General features: G+C 32.9%; 1 protein-coding gene across 1 annotated transcript in view; it reads left to right on the top strand.

The window, feature by feature from the left end:
• Nucleotides 1–23,890, top strand: part of LOC106106859 (inactive rhomboid protein 2) — a 92,789-nt gene that overhangs the window by 55,432 nt on the left and 13,467 nt on the right. Inside the window, exon 2 of the mRNA XM_013287518.1 lies at nucleotides 18,245–18,619. Within this exon, the coding sequence (XP_013142972.1) occupies nucleotides 18,245–18,619 (375 nt within the window). The remainder of the gene's footprint in view (nucleotides 1–18,244; nucleotides 18,620–23,890) is intronic.

The raw sequence follows: 23,890 nt of genomic DNA, 5'->3' as shown, positions 1-23,890 counted from the left end.
AGTCGGCTTGTTAATTAATTTATAATTCGTTCACTTCTCTTGACTACTATATAACGCTTCGTTTTGCTACAGTTTAAAATATCTAAGTGCACACATAAGTTGGTAAATATCTTTAGTTACTTAAACAATTATTATTTTTCTGAAACGTTTATTTTAATTATAACCTTTACGAAATTCTGCGTAAAGATTAAAGGACTGAATAATAATTAAATATTGGATTGCTAGTCATATAACTCTTAGACCACTTCTATAAATTGTAATTTAAGGAATGAAGATCAAGAAAATATCTGAAAGGACTAAATCATATTAAATATTAGGCAAACGTCAATAATTCATAATCTAGATTAATCGCATCATACTTGTATACATTCGACGTATCCAGTAATTGGTTTTGATCAGAATTTAGATTACAAATATTACGTATAATGCCGGCATGAAATGGAAATCAAAATTGCCCATTTAGGAATGATAAAGCTACAAACATTATCGACGATTCGTTAAAAATTGTCGTTAGAAATTCACAATACGAATACCAATAACGTATTTAATATATTCAGATGGAAATGACTCACTTATTGAGATACTAGGCGTTATGTTCCCATGCGGCTTCATCCGCATGAAATTATAAAAACTTTATTTTGTTGTTTGCATTTGTCAAATTCTCAATTGCAATTTGTAATTGTCAAATTACCGTTACCAAAATTACCTTAATGTTTGCAGCTTATAGTTTATGGACCTTTTCCTACATGAAGGTTTTTTTTAATTTATTCACCCCTAAGTTTAAGAGCGTGAAAATATATAGCTTAAAGCGTGTCTAGAAAATAAACATTAGATTATAAATTAAATATCCAAAGTTTTTAACTCGTTACTTTTATTTAAACTTATTTACATAACTATTTACAATAAATAACTTCAAAACTATCGCGATCACATATTGACTTGTGTGCTTCCTTTTTCCTCTTCTTATATTGTTTTTATCATATATTTTTAATAACACACCACTCAATTGCATGGTGACCAGTATGCAACCTCTTTGGCTGTATTCATACTGCTTGCCAGCCAGAGAGGTTGTATTTTGCACTAAACACAAGGAAAAAAAAACAATCACTTTCTGACTGTGGCATTCAATTGCCACGGCACTTGAATGTTGTCATCCTTCATGTAGCCTTTGAATATAATTTATGTTCATGAAGATACAAATACTTGACCCATCTTTTTTTATTTTTTTTTAAATACTTTTTCAACGTAATTAAGGTATGGCAATGAATGTAGAAAGTAAAATTAATGGCGTATGTAGACTATAAAGGTTTATATTCGGAAAGTTAACTTGTTCGTTGTTATTTCTGTGTTTGTTACCGTATCGCGTAACTACTCCGCGGTTTTAATGAGACTTTCAGTTTTGTGTTCGCTATAATAAACTGAGCGTCATTAAGTATACGCTTTAGAGCTTCAGAGTGCATAAACGTCTTTACGAATAACATTGTGATGTGTTTTCTTTTATTTATTTTTTAATTTTGAGTAATACTTATGTATAACCTCAAATATGTAAATCTTTTCTAATTACATTATTGCATTGACGTCTGTATTATCTTTAGAAATTCCTAGACCTTCCAATTTTGATGTTAAAAAAACTTTTTGTGTAAACTTTAGAATAATCAATAGGATTATTTTAGAATTGTTAAGGACTAACGTAAGTAGTAAATTTAGGAAAACGGTACTAAGCTTACATAATGTCATCTTTAAAATAAAAAAAAATTATAATTACAACCGTAAAATATGACAAACGAATAGTATTCTCTTATAGCGGTATCGATCAAGGAAATATGCTTATAGAGGCTGCATTAAGTTCTATAACATTGTCGTATCAATTTGCACGTGTCAACACAGCGGTGTTTGAGCGAAGCATACATTAACAATAAGAATCGATACCTGAATAATGTTTGCAGTTCTAATTTGTACCGGCAATGCGCAGTACGGAACTACCATTCATTAGCTAGACATGTCGGTGCAATTCATATGGGACAACACTCACATTAATGACTCAATTGGGTCAAGTCTATTGATGTTCCTAAAGTTATAACATACTAAAGACACACTATAAACCGACAGACTTATACTTGGTTTCTGAAGTTCCCATTTATTTTATCAATTTTATTGTTACATAGGGATCCAATAGTTGATCCATTAAACTGTTTTAACAGAATCTCACGAGTTACGTAATTCGGAAACGCATTTCTTGAAGTTATCGAACCAAAAACATTAACAAATGGTTAAATGTAGCTGGGAAACCGACCATTAATGACTGGTATATGTATATATTTAAAGTGCTGGGTTTGGAAAGTTAAAATACACAAAGATAATGTTAAGGAGCATAAAAAAAATGATTTAGACAATTTTCTTATAAATAGGATGACAGTTTATGTTGTAAAATGTTTTTATTTAGCAGAACTCCTTGTTTATTGATATAAACACTTTACTAACAAGTATCTATTGCGGCTTTTACTAGAAATACGGCTACCTTTTCGACACTTCGGTATCTTATATTAAAATTTCATTACCAAGAATTTCAAGAGACTGCGTGGAATATTCCATCGTATATCCACATCATACCAATGTTTTACTTTCGCCTAGTTTTATAGCAATACCAATATTTGCTACGTCCCACGTTTTACGAGAAAAACTTATAACGGATAAATGTAGCTTCAATTAAATGTTATTAAAATACCAAGTTAGTGTAGGTTATAGGAATTTGGTAGGCGTTTTGTTTTCGGTTACATAACTATTTATGTTAACTTAGACCTACAAATAAGTATAGACACAAATATTCTAAGTAAAAAAAATATAATATTCTCTTTTAAACACAAAAGATGTATGACGAAAGTTAACGTCTTATTAAATTAGTTTAATGAGTACAATTATTTTTTATATCTTACTAGCCTTCGCCCGCGACTACGTTCGAATTAAGAAAAAAACAAAAGTACGTAGCCTGTATGTTCTCCTATGCCAAATTTTATCGAAATCCATTCAGTCGATTAGACGGCAAACTCTAACATATACATGTAAACTTTTGCATTTATAATATCAGTAAGATACATGGAGATTTTTTTTTCATTTAAGTGAAGCCGATGTCACACTTGTTAACATAACCTCAAATATATCTCTAATTGGCGTCGCTTTGAACGTTTCATAACGGATCCACCCCTGCGTGACTCACTCTCGTAACTTCTTCAAAAAACCATTAAAATAAGCCGTCTAGCTCTCTAAGCTCGTAACAACCGTAACCTTTCCCTTTTTGCTGTCAAACTTTTTATATTTTTCTGTACAGTCTTTTTAACTAGACTAGTTTTTTTAAAAAACAGTATATTTAATATTTACGATAACTTTGAATGCAAATTTTAATTTGTTATTTGTTTTAGTTATTTAGATTTACAACATGGTTGACTTTTGATTATTATTTTTCCTATGATGACTGTTAGAAGTAAAAATATGCTTTGCTTTTTAATACGTTTTATTTTACACTCTTATAACTAAAAGAACGAAACAATCCTTGTATCATAGTTGTAAGGATCTAAAAAGACATGCATCAGCTTGACCGTATCATTATCACCCTTTATTTGCCTATTACGGGACAGCTCTTCCCCAATGTCATTCACAGTATGCGGTCCGATTTACACATGCATCGACTTCCCGCCATACACACTGTTGTCACATAACTCTATTTGGATGTGTATTAAATCAAGCTTAAAAAGGAGATTTGTTAATTTTTCTGTGTCACGTTCGTTTCATAAATTCATCGAGGGAGTTAGTCGTACGTGCTTAAAATTATAATTAAAGCATTGATAAAAAGCAAAAAGGCTTGTGAACGCTTTTGATATATTGGAACACATTATATTTGTACTAATATTATGTAGAGGAATGATTTTTGTAATGTATTGAAATAAATCCAAAACTACTGGGCCGAAATACAAACAAATGCTATTAAAAAGCGATGATATCAGTGAATCATATAGGCTATATGTTTTAGTTCTAGGCGTACGAATTCGTGAGCAACAACTAGTCTCAAGTAAATCAAAACTGTCTCCTTTATTAACTTGCAAGATATTCAGACTGTATTACGTAAATTAATATTTTACTGAAACTGTAAATATCTGTGCCGTTAAACTCTTTTAATAACGATAATTAAAATATTCCATTTATGACTTAAAGAAGGATTGTGCTCCTACTTTTCACTTTCCAAGTCCCTTTTGCACTATAATATCACTTTCTCATAATTTTAATTAAATAGATTTTATCGTTATTACAACGGGAATTAACAAAGTTAGGTTTATATAGTACATAAATTTAATAGCATATAATGTAGTAACTTATTAATTAATTATGTCACTAAGTATATGGCATCGAATATTTCATAAAGCCGCCAGTTTCCCGATATCAACCTAACCAATAATCTATCGGCGATAGCTTATGCAGCGTATAAGCCCGATCTAAGTATCGCCATTTGCATATTAAAGCTCGAAATTTTAGTCAATCTACTTATACCCAGCATGCTAATGGCGATGTTGGTCTAAGTTTTAATCACGTGCTAGTCCGAGTGGCATTCAACGATCCAGTATGACAGTAGACCTTGACATTGTTAATTACACTCTTACTAACGTAATAAATGCAAATGGATGGATGGATGTTTGCGTGAGTTTGTAGCCTATACAGAAATTTGGTATAGATGTAGAACATAGTCTGGAAAAATATATAAGCTACTATACTTACTACTAGCATATTTCTGTAAAAGTGTAAACACGGCCTACGTAACTATAATAACGAATTCATAGTCAATATCGGTAGTTTGTCGCGTTAATATTGAAACTTGTATGACAAAATCAATCGGTTTGTGCTGTATATATGACGTTACAACTGCACAGGCGATGTAACACTTGATTGGTTTATTTTTCGTATGTCACAATAAAGGCACATTCCCAACACCGTGTGTTTATAAATACGTAATACTTATCCGTCATGTATTTGTGCAACTGAACTAGGATAAATAAAATATACCCTAATTCTAAATGTTGAAGCTATAGATATATACAATGGAAATAGTTTATATTGATCGAATAAATAGTCTTCTAAAGGTTAAAAAAAATGGCAACATTGTTGAATGTTTAGTTGCTGTGGTGGGTACATTTAACACTATCCGTTATTTTCCATTTAGTTGGTTTACATTTCAATTGTGTACCTCAGTTTTATTGGGAATTCAGTGTTTAATGTATGGTAAGTCACATGTTATTTAATTAATCTGCTTTTATTTTATTCCTGAAATAGCGACCGCAATGTTTACACAATGCTATACGATAGCAAGTATGAGGTAGAATTATATTTCAATTAGCTTTAGCAAGAGCGGACGCATACCTTTATTTAAACTATCGCATGGCGTTTGTGCGATTGTAGATTTTCGATTGTTTCACAGCAAATTTAACTGTTAAGTTGTACAACTAAAAATCAAGTAGTGTGTGCACCTCCATATGAGCTCATAGGAATCAAAGCGAGATAAAACAGTTGTGCGATAGTTTAGTCGAAGATGTGGACGCGTTCTAAATTGTATCCATTACATTTTGAAAACTGCACAATTGAATAAATTTCTGTATTTGTTTTAGAAATACTTTACGGATTCCAATTGCGATATCCCGAACTTTTCTTCCCGAATGCTTTTATCAGTTTCCTATTATGCATTTCATTTATAGTTCTTGAATTGTTCTTGTTTGTTTTACGATAGAAAAATACGGGAAATAATAGCGAATATTTGTATTTTTATAAAAGATACTAAACAGTTTCATATAAAGTTTTATTGTAACTTTTTGAATATGAAATGAACATAGCTATATCTCTTCGTGTTTAATTTAAATTAAGAAAAGTGTTAATTGAAGTAAATGCCAACATCTTCGTCAATCGAAAATTTAAATGAAGTAATGCTGTTTTTATTACCTGGATTTTAAAAAGATTTTGAATTTAATTACGAAAATATTTAAGTTGCAATGATAAAAAAGGTTTCAAAATTAATGTTTAACATTTTAAATTTTAATGTAAAAAGATAACCGGTTTCTGCTACTCGATTATTTCGCGGAACAAAATGAATTGAAAGCAATGTCATTTAAATTCATTGCTCATTGCGATATTCATGAAAATGATGTAACTTCATTGCACATTATCATTGGACGGTTGACTGCGGGATCACATGATTGAAGACTCAACAGAATGATTCTTTATAATTCATTCAAATAATATTTTTATTTTCCCCTGACATGTGTATCAATCTATAGACTTTTTTCTTCTTAGAATGGCTGCTAACTTATATCCACCCGTACTAATAACTATCACTTTTGAAGAATTCGATAGAATGATACGCTTTTTGAGTAAGTAAAATAAACTAAGAATAAAATTCAAAACTCTTATGATTTTATAATACCACTTTACTTAGTATTTCATGATCCTTTGTACAGACCTTTGAGTTATAACGCATTTATTTATCTTGGATTTAACAAAGTATTTGCTTTCTCAGAATATTGTAATATTTCGATTGCAATATCAAACTCAGCAGCAACAAAGAGTGACCGCTGATAAGGATTTTACATTGTTAACGATATTTCTTTTGTCTTTCACAGAATAAGATGAAAAATGTTGATTTATTTTGAATGGTCATGAATCAAGTTGAGTGAATTAAGGCTCATTAACATTAGTTAGATTTTGTGCTCAGTATTCGCTGGAAAATCGTTAGCTCTGACCTTTTTAAAGATGAGAAATTACACCTAAAGTATATTTTTGTTTATTTTCTAATTAGTTTCTTTTTTAAGTTAGATGTTTATTTGGCGAATCAGGTATTAAATAATTAATAGTAATATAAGAGCCCACCATGAGTTCAAAACTAGTTGGTTCCGACTGAATAAATTTAAACTATTACCATCTTGTTTGTATGACTTCTTTATTAATACTTTAACACAAAAATATACAATTTATTACAGAGCTCACATTTTAACGTTGTTACTTTTTTAATGTCATATCTTGCACTCTTTTGTTTTTCGCCTTAAATCATATTTTACTTTTTATTGCATTTTTTGTGTTTGTCGATGGCCAGTGTTAACATCAATATAGACTGACCACCGACATAGACAACGATAGAGTTTGTAGTCTAGTTGATGGATCTTGATGAAATTTGGCATAGATACAATAAACAATTTACGATTCGTGAGCGAAAGTTAGTTTAGATACAATTATGTCTTACGAGTAAACAGTATAATAACGTTATGTTAAATCCTAATTTGATTCTGTTCGTCCTGTTACATTGTTATAAACGTAAAATTTCCTACGGCAGTCGTAACCGAAAAAGTATGCTGTTAAGTATAAAATGTAGAATTGAGTCACGACTCGTGAACTTCAAGTTGGAAATGTTACTTGTACAGTGTTACTTTGTTAGCTGGGCTTAGTGAAATGTTAACGATGGAAAGTTTGCAAAACTGTCCGAGTTAACTTTCGTCCTGCACTTCGGGGGCCTACAATGCTTCATGTTTAACTTTACTGCACTCGGAAACTTTAAATCATACCAACGTAATTTATTGCGACAGTTGAAATGTTGTGAAAGAAATACCAATATGTTATGTTATTTAGCGATGGATTTTGCTGGACTTAGGATGTAGTTACGCTAGCTTTATAATATCTACTAGCTGCTCCCGTGCGGCTTCATCCGCATGAAATTATAAAAACTTTACTTTATTCTTTACATTTGTCAAATTCTCATTTGCAAATATCAAAATGATATGACATGATGACAACCTTGCTTCCTTGATGTTGGCACGAACTTATGGTCTCTTGCCCACATTAGGGTTTTTATCCAAACTTTTTACCCCTAAGTTTAATGGCGTTAAAATATATAGCCTAAAGCGTGACGCAAATGTAGGGTTTTCTTTTAAAAAAATAATTATCCAAAAATATGTTGTAATTGCTGACATCCTAGGCACCAAAAAAGTGTGTGTTTACGCTTTATTATAATAGTATAGAAGATTATGTTAAATGTTTTTTAATTTAATATGGTACTAGCTTTTGCCCGCGACTTCGTGCATACAATATTAAGGTAAAAAGTAGTCTATGTCAGCTACTCTTCAGTAAAAGTCCGGTCGAAATCGGCACATCGGTTTAAAAGAAAATTAAACGCGATTTTCGTTAACAGCAACGCAAGTCTTCCCGAAATCTGGAATTTTTCTTTTGATATTACAAACAGACACTCGATTTTTATTATATGTATAGTTGAGATTCGAGAAAAAAACCTTAGTGGTTAAAGGTATTTCAAAAACTTTCTCATCAATCATTTCAACATGATTATAATCAGTATAATTACATTAATTAATATTGGAATAGGTAAAACAGTTGAATACGAAAACTGATTTGTAAATTTGCACAAAAAGTCAAAATAAAGTTTCCCTTGAGTGAGCAAAAAGAAGTAATTTCTAGGACTCGCAATATTTTAAAGACCGCAGATGAGAATAAAACAGTACACAAATCTCTGCGGCGGGTCGTTAGCGAGTCGCTTTTGAGTTTCGTTATTTTTGTCTCGAGGGTTTCCTTACCCGCCAGCTTAGGCACCTGTAAAGGACCCAGACTCATTTTACCTAGCGCTCGCACATCATGTTGTTTGACACTTACAAATGAGTTCTTTTTCCAAATAAAAAGCCAATGTACGTAAATAGTCGTTTTTACATAAATACAAATGATTTTTTTTTTATCTAGAAAATTGCATAAGAGCGTGCCCTAATATTATCTGATTCGGTGTCCATGACTTTAAAGTTATCTATACTAATATTATTAAGAGGAAAGATTTGTACTTTTGTATTTATTGAAATAACTCAAAACTACTGAGCCGATTTTAAAAATCCTTCAAGCGTTAGAAAGGTATTTATCTGTAACATAGGCTATATTTTATTATAATATTTTTCAATTTCTCGGGAACGAAGTCAGCAAGCAACAGCTAGTGTGTTATACTTTATGATAAAACCATTAAATCTTTGAACCACAAAATCTTTATTCTTTGGGATATTTTAAAAAAAAATAATTCATTAAGCTCCTAATAAGTTTTTTGCATTATTTATTTAGTAGTTTGGTGTAGCAATATTACAATAAGTATACTTAAACTAAGCTATTACAAAATTTGCGTAAAAGCAGCCTTATTGCTATCAGAAATCTTAAGCAGAGTATTACTAAAGTTTATACGTATAATTTGGATAATATTACTCGAGTTATTAACACAAAAATGTACTTGTTTCATACAGAATAATTCAAATATTTTACAAGGAGTTGAAATTTCGTAAATAAGGCTCCTAAGGCCGACACAAATTTGCCACGTTTTAAGAAAAGAAGGAAACACTTTGGTGAGGGCTTGAGTTATAACGGTGTCGCCTGTGGCGCTCCACTCGTTGCAGAGAGCGCCTCGCACCGCCACCGGACGTCAACTAGAGTGCGGATGTGTTCGACCCCAATGACTTTCTTTGTACCTTTTTCTTGAAAGAACTTTACCATGTTATATATTTTTAAATAGCTTACATTAGTTGCTCGTACAGAATATTGTATTAAGGAAAAGACTTAGTAAGTAGCCTATGAGATCTTTCAAGACTATGTTGAGCCGTTCTGGATATACCTAATGACAAACATCCATCCATCAAAATCTAAGACAAATATGTAAATAGAAAATGATGTTCATTTGTTAAGTTACGATGGTTTAGTCCTACAATAAAATTAAATTGTTTTCTTTTCAATCGACATGTAGATTCACAAACCTGATGTAGCAAATGAATGCTACATATGATATTATCAAAGTCAAAGTATTGAAAGTTTTCCAATTGCTTTCTAAAACACACGTTAAGTATGGCGTCTTTCTCTGTATGAGTACATACGCTCACAGCGCCGCTCTGCGCGCCACCTGCTGAATTATTAATGTACTCTCAGAGGAGACATGATACTTTGCGACATAGGCACGTACCAGAAAGTATAACTAACTACTCGCTACGTTACTAACTCTACAGATACGAGATAATGTATAGATTCGGCGGTATGCAAAGGAATAAGGATACAGGTGTAATTTCAAAATGTGTATCGTAAGAGCGTGACTTTTAAAACTAAAATATCGCACAACTAAAGTCTCGCTTTGATTCCTATGAACTTTAACGAATGGGATGCGAAACAATCGACAATCCCACGCAGTTGTGCGATAGTTTATGTAGTGTGCCCACTCTTATGGTAAAGAGTTAACGAATTGTTTTCCATAGATGACGCAACTTTTGTGTTTTGGTCGAAAGATACAGAATGGTTTTTTAATCTTGTTAAAGGAGCAGAATTTCAAGGATTGTTATTCACAGATACTTTTACCTCTCAATAATTACTTAGGTGACTTCTATTCGTAATTTTAACAGTGGTAGAGCCCGCTTTAACGTCTTCGCACAAATGGGCCGGTTCGCTCGATGTAATACCACGACCACACAGAAAACAGACGTGAAGTGGAAGCAATTCCGCGTTTCGTTTCATGAGTGTGGTGCCGGAGGTCTAATTTTAGTCCCTTTCCACCCTTTTCTTAAGAGGAAAGGAGGGGAATGAAAAGTGGATTTGACGGTAGAGGAGATGCATAGGAAGGGAAAATGTCCTCTTTCTGTGCGTCTTCTCCTCCATCAATTAAGGGTAGGCAACGCATCTGCAATTGCGGAAGTTTATGGGCAGCGGTCGCTTTCCATTTCGGTGGATTCAGGTGGCGGCTTGCTCGTTTGCCACCTTATATTACAAAAATAAAATTACTTTCGCTTTATCATAATTTAAACGTTTGTCTTGGTGTTAAGACAAAATGTTTGGAATTTTAAACAGGTTATACAAAAACTGTATGTAAATATAGAGTAATATTGAAACGCTTATCATGAAATTATGTAAGAATTGTATAGAATTCAGTCGTTTTATAACATTAACATGAAATTTTCTTTTAAGAGCGATAAGTTACATTCTCGTATAAATTGCAAATCACGTTTCAAAGTGCACGACCTTTGAAGGTGAGCTCTTCTAACTTGAAGTGAATGTAAATTGAAGAAAGTTTCTCGACTTTATTAAAATGAATTTTTAGTTCTTTATTTTTTTAAATGATTTAATAATTAGTTTTATTTGATAACTCCTTTGAGAAACTGTTTAAGGTTCAGTTGTTTTTCTTATAATCAATAAATAAACCATACCAATATTATGACCTTATCGACTTGGAGTTTGTAATTTCAATTACTTGGATTAGAATATTACTCTGTTATTTAAAAAAATAAAAATTACGACAGAGAATTTTTACATGTACTTATTTAATAAAAGAAAATAGTAACGTGAACACGTTTGCAAACACAATCATTATTTATGCTGACTTTAAGACCACATAACATTCTTAATATGAAAACTTCTTAGTTAATCACGAAAAACAAAAGTAGCATTTTGAAAAACGAGTGTTGTCTAAACTTTCAGCAGTAAATAGCAGTTAAACTTTTCTGTTAGTTAACAACGGGACGAAAGCTACCTCGTTTTCCGCTGCGGAAGCGATGCCATCGATAAGAGGTACCACTGGCTATATTGCCGCGTCGCACGCTACCTCCTACCTCCTAACTCGTAGTCGCTACCTCGCTGCGTTCCGAACTTACGGCCACTTCAATTTATTTAAGCATTCGACGTTGAAAAATAACATTCTATTTTATTATTTAAATGCAACAGTAAAGTATTTTTCTTATTTTTCATAGCGGTTACTTTGTACCGGCGACTTTTTCTTTTCTTATTCGATGGCCATAAATATGTATTCATTTGTCAGTCCTTGAAGTTTTGTAACTTTGGGGACAGATTTATCTAACGAAAATTGTAGTTTTATGTTCATTTCGTAAAATTTTTGCCCACACTTGTAAGTGTTTACTGAATTATACCGCATTTTCCGATGCTTATCTTATGAGTATTATTTTTTCCAAAGATAATGAAATAATAATGCAAATATTAAATGGATGTTCTGTATCAAACTGTGTTGTAACAAAAAGTAAAAGCAATTTCAACGCTTGATGCATTCCTCTTTCTCGCCTCTCTATCTTTTAATTAAAATCAGAATCAGCAGGAAAATACACTGACAAAGAATGAAGTAAAATAATTAATACCAGCACAAAAGAGTATTAAATTTCCACGTCGTAAATTTCATAAGTATGCTCTTACGCAATTTTTTTCTACGTTACCGTTAACAATTATTTGCAACACAAAGAAATAACATGCTGTTGTAGTAAGATTCTTTTTGACTAGCGTTATAGTTTTTTTTATAATACAAGGTGGCAAACGAGGGGCCACCTGAATTCGCCGAGAAAGCGAAGCGGTCACTGCACATTTGCAATTGCAGATGCGTTACGACGAAGGAGACAGACATAAACAGGATATTTACCTTTTCTATGAGTCTCTTCCACCATCAAAATCAATTTCCCTTCCCATCCTTTCTGTATAAGAAAATTGTGGGAATGGAAAGCGAGTAATTAAGCCTCTAGCACCACACTTATCAAACGAAACGCGGAATTGCTTCCACTTCACGCCTGTCTTCTGTGTGCTCGTGGTATTGCACCGAGCGAGCACGCCCATTCGTGCGAAGATGTGAAAGCAGGCTCTACCATTGTATAATGACATAGATTTAACTACAGACTAGCATATTGTGAGGTTAGTAGTACAATATAGTGTGTAATCTACATAGAGGCAAATAGCGAACTAATTAATGCGGTCGTCGCGCTAAATAAATTCGAATTCTCTCTCACAATGGGAACGGTGAATAATTTATATTCAAATTGCTGTGAGCTTTAAACTTTTAACTAATTTCATTTAAATTTAAAAGCGTGCTATAGTTTTTTTTTTGCAAAGTGACGACAAAAGAACTATTGGAATTTGGATTTCATATAAGAAGAATTAAAAAAATTTCATACTGCATACTATATTATAAATGCGAAAGTTTAGATGGATGGATGTTTTTTAGAGTTTGTAGCTTAAACGGCTGAACAGATTTCGATGAAATTTGGCATAGATGTAGAGGATAGTCTGGAAGAACAAGTAGGCATTGCATTTGTTTTTATTTTAATTCTGCACGGACAAAGTCGCGGAAAGCAATACATTATAAATACAAAAATCTAATTTCTTTGACCGTTTGATTAAAGTAATACGATATTTTATAAGTACATTTTCCGTCCAAGATATTGAAGTAAGTAGGAACATTAATTAAAATGTAATTCAAGGCTTCCATTAACGTTTTTTCTTTAGTACTTTTATTTATTCAAAAAGTAGGTAGTTAAGCGAGATTAGATATTATTCAATTATTTACAACATATTATTAAATACTATCTCTTGGTAAATTTATTACAAAAGTAACAAATTGTGGGATATTAAATAGTACATATAAAATTTATACATTTTTATTTTAAAAGGGTGAAAATGTATTCATTACAGTTATCAAATAGGAAACGCGGTGAAAAAAAACATCGTCAAATTATTTACAAAAACCCATATAAATTGCGCGTAATCTTAAATTGGATCGGATTTACGAAATTGGGAAGATAAATGCCAATGAAAGACTTCCACATTAATGGCTCGCATTTCAAATTAGCTGCTTTAAAATGCGGCACTTCAGAATACGGATAAAATTTAGAGCATTTTTATGTTTGAACATAAATGTAGCTAATTCAATGATGTAATGTAAGTAGTAAAATAAAATTACTTTCGAGATTTTACTTTAACTAAGATTTCATTTTAGGCGTTTCGCTGCGTCGGTGGTTCAGTGGTTTAAACACTTGACTTGTAATCTCCAGGTCTTGGGTTCGAATCCCGCTATGTACTAATATGATTTTCGATTTTTCGAATTTTCGTATGTACATAATTTACCCGATGTTCTTACGGTGAAGGAAAACATCGTGATGCAACTTGCACATATCGGCGAAGAAATTCAAAGATATGTGTAAAGTCAACCCGTATTGGGCCAGCGTGGTAGAGTATGGCCTAGTCACCCCTTACTTAGGGTGGTGACGTATAGTGAGCTGACAATGATGATGATGAGACGTTTCGCTGCTGAAAAGAAGTCTTAAGTGAGACAGAATATAGTTAGAGTAGACTAGACTTAGTGGTTTAAGGTAAAAATGTATATAACTATACTTTCGTGTGTAAATCATCAACGATGCGATTCCTCTTTAGATTATATTTTTCAATATTTTATCCCTCGTCCGCTTCAGAATAACAAACAGTTAAACTTCAGCTATGTTCCGAGAATATAAAATACAATTGGAAATTGAAGAATACTCATTGTAAACTAACGTCTTTGTTATAATACAATACTGTATCAATGAACGTATATTGAATTTGTACACGAGTTACATGCAACATTTTATTATTTAACTGCAGAGATTCAAAATATATAGAGTAGGCATAGTTGGACACTTCACTTGAGACATTTTACACAATAATGCTACTATTGATAGTACTTCAAAACATGTCAATATAATTAATTGTATTAAATTTAAATGCCAATAGTTATCATTAAATCATGCTTAAATGCATTTTAAGACACTGTTTATTTTATAACAAAAGATGGCGCTTATTACAATTTTGTAAAATGTTTTATTACATGTCAATACAACAACACGAGAACAACAACAATAAGAACACGAGGTGGCGCTAAACTTGACAACTGAGATAGTACTTTCAAAAAAGTACCGCTGAAAAAATTTCGTTCACTTTGCCTGACTAGGCAATTTACTATTTCTAAAATGTCTTTGGTTAAGTGGTATTTGTATCTGTATTTAAAATGTCAATGTCATTTTGATAATTCATAGTAAAATGTAATAATTCAAGTTCTGATGTTTAGAGTAATAAATATCATGTACCTACGTGCTATGCCTAGCCTACTATTTTGAACTTTTTTGTCAGCTTGAATATCAAAGAAATGAGAACTTTAAAACGAGTTTTTATTTCTGAATGAATTGACACTTCTTATGGGTATGAGGTTATTACTAGGTGAAAAACAGTTTCTACAGCACAGCATCTATCAATTGAGGTGGTTATTACCACGGTAAGAAGTGCACAAGATTCTATTCCATGAATAATTGAACTGCCCCAAGATGAAATTCCATAAAGTAAAAGTTGTGAAAGTTTATCTACAGAATTTATAAAAGTCTTGTTTTAGATCGATTCCTTAATAACGGCGGTGTCCTTTCTGCCGGAGCCGAGCAATATCGGCCGACGATATTGGCAATGCGCTAAGAATATTAATCAGGCGAGTACACCGCTACGGACTCAGCGGTCTCCGTGACTTCAATTTGGTTATAAAACGACTGCGATCTGACAGGATTCGTATCAGTCGAGTAACTCGAATCGAACACGAAATTGCATCACCGAAGTAGAAAACAGAACTCTTTTATTTTTTCTGTTTAAACTAATCTATTCTTAGGAAGAGGTTTATTTTTAATACGTTATTGTTTTTCTATTTATACCCTTCTGTATTAAAATGTAGTACATTAATATAAGGATTTGTTTTGTGACGTTGTTCAGTTATTTAACACTAGCTGTAGTTCGTGATTTCGTCTGCGTGGAATCGACACTACAGCCTATGTTACTCACTGATAACATAGCTTTGTAATGGTGCAAGAATTTTCGGAATCGGCCAAGTAGTTTCTGAGATATGTAAATTACAAAAACACAAATCTTTCCTCTTTATAACAGTATAGACTGGCAGAATAATAGCCATATAGCAGATAGATTCCCGGCAGAATGCGGATAAACATAATTTGCACGTGATTGTCACTCTTACTTGGGTGCTCAAGTAGTCTTCTCATCTACCATTACATTCACATGTTATAGTTAATTATTTACTGTCTAGAAGGTTAGCAACCGTCCTTCCAATTGAATGCTGTCAACCTGAATTATGCAAATATATTTTTTTAAAGTACCGTAATCAAAACTACCACAATACAAGATTTGTATTCTCAATAATAAGTAGGGTTTATCAAAAACATTACGAGCGTGTTTTCATTTATTCCGAGCGTTCTTACCTGCGTGCGAATTATTGCCGGTTACCCACCGCACCTGCGTCTATTATGTTTTGTACTTAATACACTATGTACTTGTACAGTTCTTTTATAATAAGTAATAAAAATATTTCGGCTATTGAGTAAGTAATAAATTGCGGGTTATTCATAAAAACTTGTCTTAAATTATTTTTAATATTTATGGATCTGTGCATTATGTTCATTGCTTCAGTTTCCTTTTGAATCCCTTGTTTTGTTATACTTTTAGGTTATACTATGATACATTCAGAGTGCGCGTACCCCTTTGACTTAATTATCGCACAACTGTGTAGTCTCGGTTTGATTCCTATGAGGTTATATGGAGATGCGTACACTACTTGATTTTAGCTGTGCAACTAAACAGTTGAATTGGCATAATACAATCGACAATCGCTAACAGTTGTGCGATAGTCTAGTCAAAGGCGTGTGGCCTTAGCTTTACTTTTAGTTTATCATATCACAGCCAAAACTAACGTCCATATTAAATAGCACAATCATTCCTTCCTCATATCCTCCTACTAGTTTTAGACAGTTTAGTAAAACTACTATTACTTTACTTGACAATCACGGAATCTTATTTTTAAACTTTTCTTATAACTTCGATGACAATGAACTCACAATTCCAGAATATCTTACCAAGTTATAATAACTAGAAAGTGCCGTTAAACATTTTGGCAGCATTTGACAATAAAGGGGCTTTAGTGGGATGGAACGTAGGCGACAACATTGTTTGAGACGTGCCGCGATCTCTCTGTCCGCTCGTTTTACATCTCTGAATATCTCACTGATAGCTGTTTGCTTTTAGACAGATTTACATTCTACTGCATTAATCATTTTAATGCTTTTACTAATAATAAAATTATTTTATTATGTACTTTTATTTTCGTCTATTAGCACTCAGTGGGAGGGACGATTATTGTCTCTCTAAGTTTGTAGTTTATTACGCGAAATCTATACTAAAGGTTTTAGCAACCATTTAACCTTTGGAGACGTAATTAATTCTTTGATTAGGGATTTAAAGTAATATTCTACGATACTCTTGACTTTTAACTAACAACAAATGAATACTTAATAGAAAAGCTTGGTATTACTAATTAGCTGGATTAAACAGATTAGTTAACCCGCTACCGCTACTTTTATTACTAAAGTTTTACTAATTTTAGTATATTTGTCTTTGATTATTTTTGTCTAAAGCGTGCCTCATTAAGGCTCTTGAGGATCACGTCCGCTAGATGTTGATTGATGACCCTGCCGTATATTTTAATGAAATACTTTCGATCGGTTGTGGATTAAGAGATTAAAATTAGGATAAACGTGTTCAAGCTTATTATAATTAAATGTCTGAAATGAGAGATTACTTTAAGTTGCATTAACGGTTCTCAGCGTTAAAATTAATTTGATTGACATTCGGTGTTGGGGAATATACTTAATGATCCAAGTTATTTGGCTACCCTACATACGGCTGAAAATAATCATTAACTCTTTAACCTTTACAAGGGCGAATCGGGATTTAGTTTTGCTAAATATTTTATGAAGTTTAAAACGAATATGTAAATGAATATACCTAAAATAAAACACAATCAATTGAGTTACATCTTTTCTTTGAATCTGTTTGTGCTATTTATATTTGTAAACGGACAATTGATCAAATTGTCGGCGATGTAAAGCCTTAGATGCGAATTACCCGAAGCCATTTTCAATTATTGACTTTCAATCATTGAAAATTGATTTGCGACGGAATTGCAGTCGGAAATACCGAATCAATCCGGCCAATTTAACGATGACGAGCGCCGACGGAATGGTGAAATTCGGAGCTTGTCTCCAAATGTATATTATTGCTCAGTCTCTTGTAATGTATTATGTCGAAAATATTATTATGTCCAGAACTTGATATTGTAGTTAAAATTAAAGACATTTTTGCTCATATAAAGGTGTGTTAACATTTGAAGATCTTTAAACACTAGCAGATGATATTTATTTATTGATAGGTTTTATTCAATTCAGTCTTACGAAGTATAATTTTCTGTACGTAATGAAGTCAAAATCCGTAGCGGCAAATCTTCATGTTCATATCAAAATTTAAACCCAAAATTCGAATTAATATTTGCTAAACAGGCTAATAAAATTCTTTGTTACAGGCGGTCCAGTGCTGGTCTGCTGGCATCGCAACTGTCATGTCAGGGTACGTCGACAGCGACTACTGCGCCGTCCCACCAGGCGCCGTCGTCACCACCTCGTATCGTGTCCGCACCCCCTCCCGCTGCCAACCCGCCACCGGACACGGTGCCACAGCCGGCACAAGAAGATGGCGTCAGATTGCGACGAGCACATACTGTCGCTGTACGGGACTATTTGAAGAGGGAAACGCAAACATTCTTTGGAGTTCAGAGAGATAACGAGAGGGAACAAAGAAGACTGTGGTACGAGAGGAGGAGGCGACATGCGGCGAGAGCTCTCGGCGACCTCCGACTCGACCTACCACCGGATTATCACCCTGATGATGATGATATTAGGTCAGTACTATTATGTTAAGCATTATGTTTATTTAAAAAAGAAATCAATATCATTCTGCCCCACGCAAAGTTAAGAATTGGTTACTAAGGTACCCCTTAAGATGTAGACTTAGTATAAGCTACAGCAGTGATAACGGAAAATTATCATAACTTAATAACCTATTTTCCCAAACGGAGGAGATTATCAGTTCGTGTGTATTTTTGATCATTGATTTAGTAATGAAATATCCATATCTGATACTACAATAGTAGAAATATTGATAACCATAGCGAAAATTATCGAAATATATTTCGTTTCGTTTCAAGAACAAGCAATTTAATGTCGCCTTTTCTTAGAATTCCACTAAAACAACTGGAATTCTAAAGTAACGGGTCACTTGGCTGGTAGAAACTGAAGCTGAAAATTTAATTTACTTCCTCCATTCCATTCTTCAGTATCAGACTATCGTGTGCCAATAACATTTCTTATCAAATCAGCCTTTCAATTCCATTTATTTTATTACAGCATCGTGTGTACTTCGAGCTATATTGATACTTAGAACTTTAATCATTGGATTATTGTTTTTAAAGCATTTTCGACAATATTTTAGATGCATTCAAGCAGGAACAAAAATCTCATAGTTATACATTCAAAGAATAGTATGTTAATAATTCTTTATTTACATACATATATATATTCGTCCTCGATCTAGTCTACTATCATAATGACATTTCCTTTTCTTCCTCTTCACTGACATGCGCCGTCGAGGTTTCTGCATGCCAGATGCATCGTCACACATCAAATTACTTTTTACTTAAAGGCCCTATACGTCTTTGTACTTTTAAAAGGAAACGGTTGAAGTTTGTTGCAGGTAAATATTTCAGTTTAAAAGGATAGATACATTAAACGTTAATGCTCATTCCTAAAACATCTAAATCAGGCGCAAACGGCAGCGGAGAACTACGTACGAGCAATATTTATGTGTTGCGCTCGTGTTTAAACAGTACAAACAATGTTTGCGATTCACGATCGTGCAATTATGTTCCTAATGAAAATTCCAAAATTAAATCAGTTGTTGATTTAACGTTTACATTCAATTGTATTGTCCAATTTTAAAGTTAAGTCAAAATCATCTTAAATCTTTATGTAGTATCCTTGTGATATAATTAGTATGGACGAAATTTATTTGACATTAGCTACACAAAATCTACGATGCAACTAAACTTATTGATATCGTAATATCATTGTTAGAGCGTGCACACCTGAAACTAAACTATCGCACCACTGTTTAGTCTCGCTTTGATTCCTTTGAGCTTATATGGAGATGCGCATACTACTCGTTTTTTATGTGCAAATAAACAGTTGAAGTAGCTGCGAAACAATCGACAATCGCGCAACAGTCGTGCGATTTAGTTAAAGTCTAAATTCATGCACTCGATCTTATAATAACTATTTGCATAGACATGCAGTTTCATATTTCTTTTTCACTATAAGAATTCCAATTTAAAATACCACAGTACCATAATTTTGTTATTTAATTACTAACCGACAAATTAATGGTGCATGTTTGACGTCAAACTAATTAATTCGTAAGTAGTAAAGTCTGTATGAAAGAGTGAATACGCGACCCCTGGGGTCCTGTCGCAGGCTGGAGCTTATTAATGTACTTGTTAATTCCTGACTGCTCCGGAAACTTTGCATGCTCCCCGCATCGGAAAGTTTGGGAGCTCCGCGACTAATTCGACGTAGGTGCTTGTTACAGTTAGTGAGATTCTCCGCAAGTTACACTCGCAGTTCCCCTTCTGACTATTATTTGCCTCGTAATTGAGAAACCAAGTTAATTGTTGCTTAATAGATATTAAGTTTCTTTATATTTTCATTGTTTACGAGCTGTCGCCCTCAAACTTCGTTAGCGCAAATTTGGACCACCCGTTATGTAATTTTGACAGCGGGGAATTAAAACATAGTAGCCCATAATATGCATATCCATGTCAACTATCCTCCAGGGATAATCCCGTCAAACATCGGACAGACAGACAGACAGACAAAGACAAAAAAACATTTAATGCGATATTCGTCATTAGCAACGTTCATACATCATCTTCGCAAAATCTAGAATTTTTCTTTTGATATTACAGACACTCCAATCTTATTATATGTGTATAGATAGACTAGCTTTCTAGCGTCTAATTAAAAAACAAAAGAAAGTAGCCTATGTATTCTTCTATACTACGGTTTACATCTGTGTTTAATTTCATCGTGATTCGTTTAGCCGTTTAGGTGGTAAACTTTAACAAACATCCATTCAAACATTCGCATTTCAGGGATAGAATTTTATTTTCTGGCTTATGTACGTTGTATTGATTTTAACGAAGAAGACATCTATCTAGTTTAATCGCTGACACGAAAAAATAAAGTTGCCCTGCGTAGGCCGTCGCCCTAAATATTTTCTCATATTCTTGGGGGCGGGATCTGACAAGCTTAGCTGAAAATATTTATTAGACAGCATCCTAAGTTATGCCTGTCGTGAAGAGTTTCGCGAAACTTGGTAGTTTGTAGCCGTATATCAATGCTGTAGAAATAATTACTTAAATGTACACGATACATAAAAAAATTTCGTTTGCCGACAAAAACTTGCTAAAAAACTTCTTATTAAAAATGTTGCTGTGGATTTTATGTAAAAAGAATTTGGTTGATTAGTGTATTGGAATTATTAATTTATTTGCATGGAATAAACAAATGTAAGTAACCTTTGTGTTCTTCCAGACCATGCACTACATTTATGCCAAATTTTATTGAGATCCGTTCGGCCATTTAGGCAGCAAATTCTAACAAACGTCCGTCCATCTAAACTTTCACATTCATGTGATAAGAAACGATTTTAATAAGGAAGAATTAATTTAACTGTGGTTAATATTCTTATTAGTAATTACGTAAAAATGTTGTTATACGTATTTGTTAAATGAATATTGGGTAACGATATGCGAGCAATATATCCCCAGCTGTTGTATTCTTTAAAAATTGCAGATACAGTACGGTGGATGCAGCAAAATAAAATAATCACAGATACACGCACAACGGTTGCTCAGTTAATGTAAATTTATTTTTTTCGAGCGCTACTTTTTTAAATTTCCTCGCAGTCCGTTCTATATCGTTAGTTTTAAAATGTTGAAATATTTAAATGAAAATATACCGGTTACTGTAACGAAAATTGTATGAAAAGATGTGTTTGTTCATTCAATTTTCACTGCAGCGATTAACAATACTTGATGAGGGCAAAGAAAATTTACTACCAGGTAAAGCGAGCCCTGTAGGAGTAGATAGCAATAGTAAAAATATATTTTAATAATAAACTGAAATAAAGTTCAAAAATTAAGTTAATAAACTTAAGATCTTTTTACTATCTTGGGTATAAAAAAATTTGCATTAATTTTCTACAAAACCGCGTGTGGATACTAAAATTCCATCTTCTTAATACCTTAGGTTTGTCAAATTGTCGCAATATATAATTGTGAATTGTACAATTGAACTACCCGAGAATTGTTTATTGCAATAAAATTACAAGAGAGACAAGTTTAATCGTCAATTCTGCTGCTGTTTACATTAAAATGTATTTAGATGTGTAGGTGTAATTTTAACGTGAGAAACGGAACGCATTGTCTTAAAGGTTCATTGATATGATCCCTCCAACATTTAAAGCGGAGTAATATCGTTTCACAAAGATACTGTAGCCTTCAGCTTTATTAGGCGTGGGTATATACGGTTACGGTAGCCTCAATAATGCTCTTAGATGTCTTGAAGGTATGTTTTCAGTATTAATTAAAAAACGACAGGTAAAAGATTATTTTTTAAATTGTAAACATTTTCTAATATTATAAAAAGGAAAGATTTGTATTTTTGTATGTATTGAAATAACTCAAAATCAATTGGGCGGATTTTAAAAATTGTTGCAATGTTCCAAAGGTAATTTATCTGTAAGTAACATATTTTATAATAATTATTTAATTTCATGCAAATAAAGTCGCGAGTAACAACTAGTATAAATATTTTGACAAAAAATATTGGACGGAAGTCGTGACGGAATTTACGTTTAAATGCTAAGTTAGCGTTTAAATTACTGTATACCGAATTCTTATACTTAATTATTCATTAAAATTAATTGAAGAAAACGAGAAACAGTACTTTTTGGCTACATTTTATAAGATCGAAATGTACCGCGGCTCCCCAGAGTTCTCGAAATTCCGGTTTCGCGAGAGAAAATTCCAAATGCTCTACATTTTCTACGTATTCTGACAGAAATGTTCCGTGATTTTTCTGTTCTAAAGTAAGAAATTTAGATCTTACGGCTTTAGTGTCTAGGGTTATTTATCAGGAAATGTTTTAAAGAATTGTATACCGTCACAAATTTCGCATGTAAATTCGTGACGGTTACGTAACAAAATCTCTTTTTTGAGATCTTCACACCATCCCACGACACGGCATGGCGCCGCCTACGCAGGTCGCATTGGCATCCTTATTGCATTAGAGATACTCAGATATTAAAAAAATAGTGGCGATTTTTCTGGGTGACGAGAGGTCTTACACCATTAACTAAACTGTCGCACAACTGTTGTACAATTGTCGATTGTTTCGAAGCCACTGCAGTATAGTTGCACAACTAAAATTAGCTAGTGATCGCACCTCCATATAAGCTCATCGTAATCAAAGCAAGACTAAACAGTTGTGCGATAGTCAGCCACTCAAACGGTCGTTTATAGTATTTTAATTGAACAATTAATAGGGACTGTCTGTCAAACAAACACAAACACTGAGAGTCTATTAAACTTCTATTGTGTGTATTGCGTTATACAGAAGATTGATTCAGAAAGATTTGTATCAATAAACATATATATACGTAGTAGATGATATGACTAGTTGCATATCGGATAGTCTATTCCCTGTTAATTAATATCGTTGTTTAGTGTTGAGCGGGGGCACAGCTTTGACTAAACAATCGTACAACGGTTGTGCGATTGGCGACTGTTTCGCGGCTAATTCAACTGTTTATTTGTACAATTAAAAGTCGAGTAGTGTGCGCAACTCCTAGTTGTTAAGTTTTATGTGTGCGCACATTCTTACTGTAGGAGCGACATAAAATGTGTGTGTCTACATCTTTTAGATTATAGTATAATGTAAACTTCATTCATATACTATTTCTATTTTTAGAATTGTCAAACGTGTTTCTTTTTGATAACGCCGGATTGATGTTATCCGAGCCGATATTTTCAATCCAAACAGTTGGTCAACGACCA

The sequence above is a fragment of the Papilio polytes genome, unplaced genomic scaffold (genome assembly GCF_000836215.1).
Source record: "Papilio polytes unplaced genomic scaffold, Ppol_1.0 DF822067.1, whole genome shotgun sequence".
NCBI lineage: Eukaryota > Metazoa > Arthropoda > Insecta > Lepidoptera > Papilionidae > Papilio > Papilio polytes.
This window is presented reverse-complemented; position numbering and strand designations above follow the sequence as displayed.